Source organism: Chiroxiphia lanceolata, chromosome Z (assembly GCF_009829145.1).
Source record: "Chiroxiphia lanceolata isolate bChiLan1 chromosome Z, bChiLan1.pri, whole genome shotgun sequence".
Taxonomy (NCBI): domain Eukaryota; kingdom Metazoa; phylum Chordata; class Aves; order Passeriformes; family Pipridae; genus Chiroxiphia; species Chiroxiphia lanceolata.
Genome location: NC_045671.1, coordinates 55853236 through 55864081, shown reverse-complemented (window position 1 = coordinate 55864081; position 10846 = coordinate 55853236). Strand labels below are relative to the sequence as shown.

Below are 10846 nucleotides of genomic sequence, written 5' to 3'. Positions count from 1 at the left end.
AGAAAGAGCTGTGTCACACATCTGAGTAAATGAACAAGCAGAGAAATCAGCAAAAAAACCCTCATTACAAGTAATGTGGTTCATCTTCCCAGGTTAAGAAAATTATCTTTCCACAGCAGTCCTGATACCTTTAATTTTAGAAAGTCAAGATTTAGAAAGGACTGGCTAGGTGCCTCAGCAAAGCTCACAAACATGAGGAAGAACGGAACATACACTTTTACTCGATGGGGAAGGTTATAGTTTGCTAGGTAGGCAACAATAAAGAAGCACAAGAACCCCTGCCAGGTACTTGAGTAGAGGCAATTAATAAAACCAAAAATTACTTTAATAAAACGTGACAAAAAAAGAACATTTCTCAGGCATAAAAACTAACAGAACATAATCAGTCAGGGACAAAAAATGGCAGCACACTTATCACATTCCCAGCTTCAGTCTCAATTGTATCATAAACCCATTTTCTATTACAGCGACATTCTGGTCCACATTTGTTTGAATTACATTTGGGGCAAGGATAGAAGCAACCCAGGCAGTCCATTTCCAAGCAATCACACAAATCAATGTCGTTACAAAGCAGCTTGCCATGTTTGTCATACTTCTTTGTAAATCTGTGAGAAAGAACAAAAAGTGATTCTTAGAGAAAGTTTCAACACATTCAGAGACTAAACCAAAAAAATGTGGACAATATCTGAACAGGAACAGGTATTTACTCTTTAACAAACTCACAGCATAATGAAATAGCAGCACTATATCCTAATTGCAACCACCATTAGTATTAAAAGAAGAATGCCAAAGAAGTATATAAAAATTCTCTTAAATCGCACAGAAAAATCTGGTAAAGTACTTTTTTAAAGTAAAGTATGTAATAAATTAGCAATCTTACTTGGACTCATAAAAAATATTTTGCTTCATCTGTGACATGCATGCTTTCTTTTTCTGCTGCCTAGTTTCAGGATTGAAGTCAGCTAGCTGAGGTCCTGGATTTTGAAAGGCTAAGCATTTTAATTGTTTCTCAAGTTTTTGCTATAAATAAACAACAGAAAGTTTGTAATCAGTACAACTGAAAAATATATTTATTAGCTGCTAAGTGTCCTCACTGGCTTTTGAATAATATTAAAATTAATATTCTTGATAACGTACACAGGTTGGAAAAGGAAGCAACTAAGATCACATTGTTTAAAATGTTTGCTTGTCTAACTGTTAATTGAGTATTCCTTTTACCAGCGTTCCATCTCCTGACAGGAGATGGAACAACCATGATTCTGAATACATGGCTCTGGTACAGTGGTATGGAGTTTGCAAGTTGTCTTGTGAGAGGCAGATTTATATGTTTTGTTCTTCAACTTCATCTATAATGTAAAAACAAGTACTATGATTATAAGCATCTCAAATGGATTCATTCTTATCTTCACTGTTCTATCAGATGCCTAGAAATCATCTCTCTTCAAACAATGTGGGGGCAAGGAAAATGTCTAATATAGTAAGGATGCATTTTCACAGGTTAGAAGTATAGGAAAAAAAACCAAACCAAAAAAAAACCAAAAAAACCCCCAACCAAACAAAAAAACCCCACAGCGTAATTTTCTGAGAAATAGGAGGAAGCATTTTTCTGCCAATTTTATGGACTTTATGTTTGAAATTAGCTAAAACTGCTGAATACTTTTGGAAGTTAAAACATTATATCTATGTATTACTATTCTACTTAGCCCATGTATGTTAACAGTTGTGTCTAAAGAAGCAATTTCCCCTTGGACAATGACTGTAGACTTTGACCATACGCTTGCCATTATGTAAAGGCACAAAAATACATACAAATTTATCTTTTCTCCTCTTAGGTAAATGCAGTTGCCTTGCCACCTATCAGCTGCCCTGGAAGGTATCATTCCTTTCAGAGTCCACAGTGATTTTCCACAAAAAACTGAGCACTTTCATTGCTTCTCATGTGGAAAGCAGTGGCAATTCTGTCCAATCTGCTGACACAGTGATTCAGAATATCTGTGCACTTGAGTGCACTTGTTTTTGAGGTGGTTGATGCTGTGCACCTTCAGTTGCACCCCCTGGAAAACCTACAGAGCAATCTCATGTACCTACATTGTTCAGACAGTTATGCTTTGGAGTCCAGGGTAGATATTCAGCATCATCACTCTCCATGATCATAAATTAGGCAATTTTAAGTTGGAAACAAATAATAAGCTATGGAGATTGTCCTCCCTCTAAGATTACTCTCCCATTTCCCTATTTACAGTTTCATTTGAGCTTAGAAGTGCTCTTAGCCCTCTGAATCACTGCACTGCAAACTTGATTTATTTCACTGTTGTTATTACTGATATTTCCCTCTTGACTCCAGCTTTTTATTTTTGTAATGATTGAAGAAAGTGAAGGCAATGATAATTATCTTGATAATAAAATAGTACTGGAGAAGTCATACCAGTTTTTTGTGTCCTATTGAGCAGGTCTTAGCAGAAGAGACATTTTCTTCTGCAGGTGTTTCCTGGGAAGAATGGCTTTCTTTGCAGTTTTCTTCCACAAGATCGCTCATTTGACCCCCCTTGTGAAATATGTATATATGTGTTAGACATACACAATAGTATACACAGACTTGTAATTTAAGGTTCTAAGACAAGCAGGTGATATCCATACTAGGCTTTTATGGATTATTGACCAAGAGTAAATTCAGAACAAAATGTGGCTCAGTAACAGCCTTGATTTTAAAACCGTGCTACGATAATATAACGAGCATATACAAAAGCTGTATCACCCAAGCCACTCCGTAATTCCTTAAGCAAATGTCGGAAAATCCGTGCGTTTAAATGACCCAGAAATCGAAGGGATGTTGCCCTGTGTTTCTGCCAGGCGGTGCGGAGCTGTGTCCACACGGAGCACACGGCGGGAATGCCGCGGGGCCCGCAGTGCCCGCGTTCACCAGCAGGTGACACTGCGGGGCCGCGTCCACAGCAGCCAGGCTTCCTGGCGGATTCAGTTTTCTCCCTGAAGATTTCAACCAGCGGACCAGAAGTAAGCTTTTAAATCTTGGCTTTTAAATCTCATTTAGATGTTTCGCGAAACGTCTGATTTTTTAAAAAAGAAACAAAATGTGTAACTGGTAGGTTTAATAGAAAAAAGTGCATCGCTCTGCTTACAAAGTACCCAGGGAGGACCACGGGTTCTGTGACTCTATCCTGCAAATGTCATCCATCACCTCTCTGCTGTCAACACAGAAATGGTGGTGGCAGCTGTTCAGGATGGATGATAGCTACTCCGTTTTACCCACCTTGTGAACATAGTTAGTTAAAACTTTTTATGCAATATATGCAGTTCCGGTGCCCCAGATTTTAACCACAAACACAACCAGAAATATTTAATATTTTTGGAGTTTGTCCAACTCTTCCCCAGTTGCCGCTCAGTTTCTCCCATTACCTCTGAAAGGTAGCACAGTGGTCTCTGTCAGTTTACTCTGCACTTCAGGACTGCTGTCCAAACCCTGTCCCAAAGATCTTTATTTCACCACTGTCAAAGGGCCAGAACCTCTCTAAAAGAAACAGGAGTCCAAGCTCTAAGTTTCTTCTGTCACAGCCACTTCCTGCAGTGGAGTGGGAATAGGAATGAGAAGGGAGAGACCTTGCAGTAACAGGAGGGAATTTTTTTTTAAAAAAGTGAAAAGAACAGCCCTCAGCCTGTTTCGGAGAGGGTTTCCCTTTTTCCTCTTCAGTGGCCTGAAGAATGACAGATGTGGCACCATTCACAATATAACATCACTTTTAGTCCTGGGACTTGGGTATCATTTCAGGATTAGAAAAGGAAATCTATTATCAGGCAGTTAATATTTGCTGTATGGGGGAGCTGCATTCCTACTGGACATTTGCTAGGGGTCCATAAATGAAACAAGAATGAAGGGCACCACTCCAGTGAAGGTGAGTATTGCTCTTCATTTGCACCCAAGTTGAAGTCCTGGTAAGGGTTTGCTTCCTACATCTCCTCTTATGTCCAACCATACATTGTTAAAGCAGTTTATGAGTACTCATGATCATCATCCATGCTTGTTATATTACAGTATGCACGGTTCAGGAGCAGAACAGCCATCAGCAGCTAGCAGTGTTAAGTAGGCAGAATTCTTGCATGTCCTCTGCTGTGTAAAAATTCAACTCCCTTGGCAACTAGGTTCTAGCAGTTATCTGGAACCAAACACCCAAAATCAGAGGCCTCATTTTAAATACTGACAAAAAAGAACAAGTGTCTTGTTCCAAATATGTGTTCCCAATGCCCTTGCACCTCAGCAAAAATATCCTACACAAAGAATGTAGCAGATTTCTGTCTTCATATACACTGTAAATATATAGTGTTGAATTTTAATCACAGGAATGATACCAAAAAAATGAAGTAGAATATGACTAGGAAAGTGCGGAAATTTCAGAAATTAGTGAGACTCACAGACTAATTACCTTCTGTAGTGTGTTCTGAAGGGGGATAGGGAAATGAGGGAGACTCAGACATCCACTATCACGTTTGCAGAACCTGATTATCCAAAGGAAAATATTCTTGGTCCTGAAACAGAGGGGTTTTGTCTACTGCTTTCGGGTTGACTGTACTAATAATCCAAGGGCAATGCATTTGACACTCATCTCTTCCATAATAATTTCAACTCTGAGGACAAGCATCAAGTGCACTGTTTCTCCACCAAAACCTGTCTTCTCCCACGCTTCTTGCGTACAGCAAGTACTTCTTGGAGGTGATCATCCACAGCTCAATATCCCACTGTGGCCACAGCATATGGCTAAGAACTGGCAATTTCAACAGAGCCTTGAAACAGCTGACAAGGCTAAAAGCAGATTAAGGAGGGAAGAAAATCAGAATCTGTGCTATATTAAAAGAGTCTTACCCATGACACAGATGTTTCTGCTCAGAGAACAGATTCAGAAGATGTTGGGATTTGGAAGGAACTGTATTTGTTCATGATTCTCATATAAGAAATATTTTCCTGTATCTGCTCTTTCAAGAATTTAATATTCTATTTATGATCCTTGCAGATTACACAGCTAAATATTTCAGCTGACGAGTGGATCCCTTCCAACACAGAATATTCTGGGAAATCTGAAATGTGGTGACTGGCATACTAGACACTTCAAGCTGCCTGATATCAGCAGCCTTAAGCTAGTACCCCTCCAGGGCTTGCCAGAGTGAATGCACATTGTTTTCAAGTTGTATTTGTTTGTGCCATTGGAGAGGTTCCATCTGAGATATGAAAGCACGTTCATCACCTTCACCAGTGCAAGATAAGATGCTGTCCCTGTGGTTTTAATCTCCCTATTCCCACATGGATTTAACTGGCCTATTGCAGCAGTCCCATCTTCCTCACAGCCTAGTTCTGCAGAGATGTCTGTGGGCTCAGGAACCAGCACTCAAGTTTGTGGCACATTCAAGTACACATCTTGGAATTTCTATAGGCCATCTTGTGCCACTCAAATTAAGAATGGGAATATATTAATCTTTCTTAGGATCAACTAAGCTGTAAAGGCGTGGAAAGACCATTTACCATCTAGTCTGTGCCTTCTCTCAAGCCCCAAATGTGCATGTATGTTCAGAAGACAGCCTTGAAGTGAGCTAGGAAACACAGATTAGATGAAGAAATAGGTCTCATCCCTTATAACTCAGCTGGTTTCCCAGAAAACTGACAAACATGGTGACAGAGCAATGGCCTATTGTGTGACAGGATCCAGAGGAGCAAATACATCCCTCCCCCAGTAAAATAAAACAAATCCTCATGAGTTCTCCCTCTCAAACCCAGAGACTTTCTGCTGTATCTGTGAAGGATCCTGTAGCTGAAGCGTAAGAGTTAATTATAACATCATGTGCATCTTCTGGTTGTCATGCAAGAGGTAGAAGAGACCTGCCAGACTTACCTTCTGAAAATATGCAGTTCTGAAGGTGTATATTCAGTTCAGAGCAGCCAACATGAGAGATAGGAGGTTCTCCTTAATTTTGAATTGTACTTATCAAGGAGAGGGTATGGCACAGTGTAGATTTACTGCTGCACAATCAGTCCCAGAGTGACTGAAACAGAAGACAAATAATCAAACTAGAGCTCCCCAGAGAAGAAGGCTGAAGACAATACCAGGTAACTGTCTTATAGGACCTCACACTTTCTGTCTCATTAATTATGGCTTTTAAATAGTACTTAGCACAAAGAATGGAAATAGAGAAATTCTATAAACTGGAATGAGTCCTCATTTCTCATTTGCATCTGTGAAAAACAGAGCAAATGTATTTCTTAGCACCTTTTTTTCCCCTTAGAGCTAAGTAAACAAAAAACGTGTAATAAACCACTGCATTTTTTTAATTTTAAGTTTTTTTAAAAACAGAGATATTTTTAGAACATGGATGAAGTAAAGAAATGTTTTACCATTCTTGACAAAATGTTCTCGATTCTATTCACTGTTTCCAAAAGTCAATATATAAACATACTCCTCAATAACTAAAGTGACATGCAACCTCATGGTTCAGCTTGCTGCCTTTCAGGTTTATTTTTTGCACTAGTGCAGACAACTCAGTCTCCTCCTGATCCCTCTAGATGCCAATTTTCAGCATCCTACAATCACTAATGGCTCTCATTATGCTTCTCTAGAACACACCTTAATCCTAATAAGCACCTAAAATTGTCAAGTCATATAAACTCTCCTGTTGTGGCTTAGACAAATAGTCCAGCATGTCCTTTTGTCTTCATCAGCTGTACCCACCGATTCTCTGAGGTATTTCACAACTCAGTCTGAGGGCAAGAGATTTATTATTTACAATACTATTTTCTTTCCCTTCAAGAACTTTTAAAACCAAAAGCTGATGTAGCATTCTAGCAACAGAAGTTAGTTAGGTGATATAAATGCTACTAAACACTCCTTCATTTTGTTCCACAGTTTGTTGGGGTTTTTTTGCTGTGAAGAATAAACAGAAATCCCTCAAGAGAAAAAAAAAAATCATAATCTCCAAGGTACTCATACAACAAGCCAAAATCAAAAATCCTACAGCTGGTTTTACTGTCATATATTTTTCCAAGGTTCTGATTTCTTCATATTCTACATGAGGGAGAAAACAGGAATTAACTCTATCAGTACACACGTTACAATTAAACTATCTCATGCTTAATGTTTTTTTCCATTTTACCAAGTACACGTGTATCTGACCTTTTCCTGAATTGTTTGTGCATGAGTTATATTTGTTTATCATGGCATATATGATAACACACAACCTTCAATCAGCTCAAAGTAGCTTTTACTGGGTGTGTGTTAAGCTACAGGGATGTACATGTACAAGGATTAAAATCTTAGGTGACATTTAGAGAGCTTGATTCTGCTGGTGGGGTTCCTACAGGGACAAGTCTTCCCCACCATGAGCGCGTGACTGTGAATACACGTGGGTAGATATAATACAAATATCCCTACTGTTGGGAAGGGAGACGGGAAAAGAGAGGAGCAAATGTGTCGAATTTCTGTTGAGCTTCCTGCAGCCAGAAAAATGGGGCAGCTGAAGAGAAAAGCAACACATTTTTCGGTGTAAAAAATTAACCTGTGATGTTCTTGTCGCATTGGAAAACAGTTCCTTGGAGTTCTATGATTTCGTTGTCACAATGTTGACACAGCGTGAGGCCACAGCTGGTGGTCCTCACATTTGGTACCTAATTTGCCCCCTTCTCCCCTCATCCCCATTTTTTCCAAACAACTGAGTTTATCAGGTATTTCTGCCACTTGTCTCTTCCTTTGTTTTTCTTTCAAATCAGCAACAGCCCCTGCGGGGCGTGGGCAAGGGGCGGAACAGACGGGGAAAAAGCACACGAAGTGCGGGAGGTGATTTCAGTAGCCGAGATGCCCAGGAGAGGAGGATGTGAAAGGCTTGTGTGAGGCACAAGGGGCAGAACAAACCCCCCTTCTCCAGAGAACGCTGTTAATGCTCCTTGCCCGGCCGGGCACTCCAGCTGCGGAGAGACCCCCCCGTGCCTCGCCTGGCTCCGTGTCTCCCTCAGGCAAATGCAGCCGCTCCCACCGACCCGCGCCGTGTGGCTGAGCCCACAGCAGAGCTGCGGTTTTATCTCCCCCATGGCCCGTGTCCACAGAGCTGCCTCGGCAGCAGGGGCACATTCCTACCTCCCTCACCTCACAGCGCTGCTGCCGCCGGGACCGGGGCGGTCCCCGGGCGGGATCCCCGCCCGTTCCCTGCTCTCTCCCGGCCGCAGGGGGCCGCTGGCGCTCTCGGCTCGCACACGCTCCGCCCGCACTCGCCGGCCTCGCCGGTGGTTCCCGGCTCTCCCCGGTGTTCCTCGCGCGTTGTGCAGCGGCCCCAACGCTCCCTCTTGGCGCACTGACCGCTCTGCGCGGCCCGAGCCGTTAGCCGAGCCGGCGGCGCCTCGGGAGAAACCCGCTTGGGAAAGGACAAAAACGCCGGGCGGGCAGGGGAGCGAGGGGGAAACCGCTAAGGGAGGAACGGCGGTGCGAGCGCCGAGGTGAGTGACTGCGGCGGGGGCTCGCAGGGCCGAGCAGGTGGATGGTGTTCGTTGGAGGAACTGCGGCCTGTAGGAGGGACCATGGAGCAGGGAAACAGCGTGAGGAGCGGGACGGCGTGCGAGCGAGGAGTGGTTATGGGCTGACCCCAGCCCCCGTCCCTTCTTCTCGCTGGGCTGCTCCACGGGAGGAAGTGGAAGAGTTGGGAATGAAGATGAGCCTGGGAAAAAGGGAATGTGTGGGGAATGGCGATATTTTAATTTTTGGTTTTGTTTCTTACTATCGAAGTCTATTTTAATAGGCCAGAAATACTAGACATCTATTTTAATAGGCCCGGTTCCAGCCATTAACAAGGTAATTTTTGCAGTAGCCAGGACCCCTGGCATGGCCAGGACCCCGATGTTATTTTATACCACCTCACAAGGGGGGCAACGGAAAAGGGAGTCCCGTCTGAGTTAGTGTAGCGAGGCAGAGGGAGCAATCCATTGTCTTTTCGCCTCTTTCTTGTACCCCCTGTCGTTACTATTGCTGCTGTTACTGTTTGGTATTTTTATCTCACTGCTATTTCCAGTAAATTGTTTTTATCTCACCTTTTTGTGCCTCCAGCTCTCCTCACCAGCCAACTGCAGTGGGAAGGGGAGGGAGAACAGGGAATGAGTGAGTGAGTGGCACATGGCTTGGAGAGTCTCAGTGGGATTACTAAATTGGGGAGTACCATTTCCAAACCACGACATGCCCCTGATGGTAATTGGTAAGTTATCTCCCTGCCTTTTGTCTCCATACATGAGCTATTTCACCTCATTTTCTCCCTGCATCCTGTTCAGGAGTGGGAGAGCATCAGGATGGGTATTTCACAGACAGCCAAAGTCAGCCTGCCCATCCTCACTCATGTCCTTGTCTTATAAATCCCATCACAAAGAATGACAGACAACAACCTCCAAAAGACCGGGACCCATTGTCCCTCTGTCATGGGGAAGATTTTGACCACTTAAAGAACCATTGCCAAAGGTATCAGCAGTAGTGATTTTATTGAACTAAGATATTGTAAAAGTAAAACTTAACAAAGGGCAAGTTTCATTCTGTTATTTACTGCACAGAGTTATGATTCAAAGTTACCAATGCAAAATCTTAGTGTGCTATAATACAGGCTTGTGCACCATATTGGTCATGTACCAAAGCGGTTGGTAAAGGGTGTTTCAGCTTCTAGAAGCAACCTGAGAGGTGTCCCACCTCCAAGGCAGATCACCCCATGCAGCAACCTGCTTAGCAGGGAGAGCTCAGAGAAGGCTCTCTTAAACTGTAATATTTATGGAATAAAGCAGTTGGCTCACAGCCAAATTACAGGTGATGGAAAAGGTAACTTTAAGACTCCTTGTATCTACAGCTCCCTGTGTTCCTTGACAAATGAGTCTTGGAAGAACCACCTGCTATTGTGTTAGTCACATATTGAGTGTTCCAGTTTCCAAGCTCGAATGCATCAACGTTCACCATGTCACCCTGTTCCTGCGTGGGCTATCAGAGAACAGCTTGACACTAGGGACATTCTTAGCCAAGTCATGGTCTATGCCTTTCCTGCCTTTGGAGCCTGAACCAAACTACTGTTAGTTTGGCCATGGGGTTGGGTCCATCCATCTCACCTGGCTCCAGAGGACCCCCTTCACCTTTGGGCCAGGGGATGCAGAGATGACAGCATTTTTTGTATTTTGTGAGTCACTGCAAAGCAGAAATGTGGCAAGGCCACATCTCAGTTCATTTTATGGCATTTTAGTCCCCATTCCTTTTGCCTACCTCATACTGACCCTTCTGGGATTTGGAACAACCTTGAAAGAAGCAGAAGGCTGCTCTACCCACCTCATCCATGCGTGCCATCATGCAGCCAGGAGGCATGGGGCTTGCACTTTGGCCACCTAGGCCCCACAACCACCTGCTTTCTCCTCATCTGCCTGGGAGGCTTCTTAGGGTGCCAGGATTGAAAGGAGATGCAGGCAGAATGGGGCAGCAGGGCAACTCTGTCAGGAGGTGCAGAGGAGAAGCTGGCTGGTACCCTTGAACCTTGTCTTAAACAGCTCTAAGTCTCTGTTTCTACTGGGAACTGCTTGGCATGTATTGTTACCAGCTCCAAAGTATGCTGCCCTGTCACACATGGATGTGGTAAAGGAAGAACAAGTGTAACTTTTGACTTCCACACTCTCAAGGCAGAGAGCAGGACTTAAGGCAAAAAGCTGATCTTTTTTCATCAAATGTATTTTTTTCCCCCCAGGGCCTACTGGATGCATCCTGACTATCAGTGACACAGCTTTTTTCACTGGAAATCGCCCTGTACATGCACATCTTCACAATTACATCCCATAGCACAGACCTCATAG

General features: G+C 43.1%; 1 protein-coding gene and 1 long non-coding RNA gene across 4 annotated transcripts in view; one reads left to right on the top strand and one right to left on the bottom strand.

The window, feature by feature from the left end:
* Positions 1–306: 306 nt before the first annotated feature.
* On the bottom strand, positions 307–8442 carry ARL14EPL (ADP ribosylation factor like GTPase 14 effector protein like). 2 transcript variants are annotated; one of them, XM_032675439.1, is made up of 5 exons: positions 8262–8442; positions 5989–6045; positions 2426–2546; positions 881–1020; positions 307–605 (listed from the first exon to the last, which is right to left on the bottom strand). In XM_032675439.1, the coding sequence occupies exons 3-5, from the start codon at positions 2534–2536 to the stop codon at positions 383–385; spliced, it is 474 nt and encodes a 157-aa protein (XP_032531330.1). In that variant the 5' UTR covers positions 2537–2546; positions 5989–6045; positions 8262–8442; the 3' UTR covers positions 307–382. The 2 variants fall into 2 exon arrangements, with proteins under 2 accessions (XP_032531330.1, XP_032531329.1); XM_032675438.1 differs by lacking the exons at positions 5989–6045; positions 8262–8442 and adding an exon at positions 3415–3576 and having other exon boundaries at positions 2426–2545.
* Positions 8430–10846, top strand: part of LOC116780436 — a 39512-nt gene continuing 37095 nt past the window's right edge. For both annotated transcript variants that reach the window (XR_004354474.1, XR_004354475.1), the window contains exon 1: positions 8430–9231. This is a non-coding gene — a long non-coding RNA (uncharacterized LOC116780436). The remainder of the gene's footprint in view (positions 9232–10846) is intronic.

Coding starts and splice junctions, on each gene's coding strand:
- ARL14EPL (XM_032675439.1), bottom strand. CDS start 2,536: ATGAGCGATCTTGTGGAAGAAAACTGCAAAGAAAGCCATTCTTCCCAG. Junction 1,021..2,425: donor CAATAGGACACAAAAAACTG/GTATGACTTCTC, acceptor GTTTATTTATAG/CAAAAACTTGAGAAACAATT. Junction 606..880: donor AATATTTTTTATGAGTCCAA/GTAAGATTGCTA, acceptor TCTTTCTCACAG/ATTTACAAAGAAGTATGACA.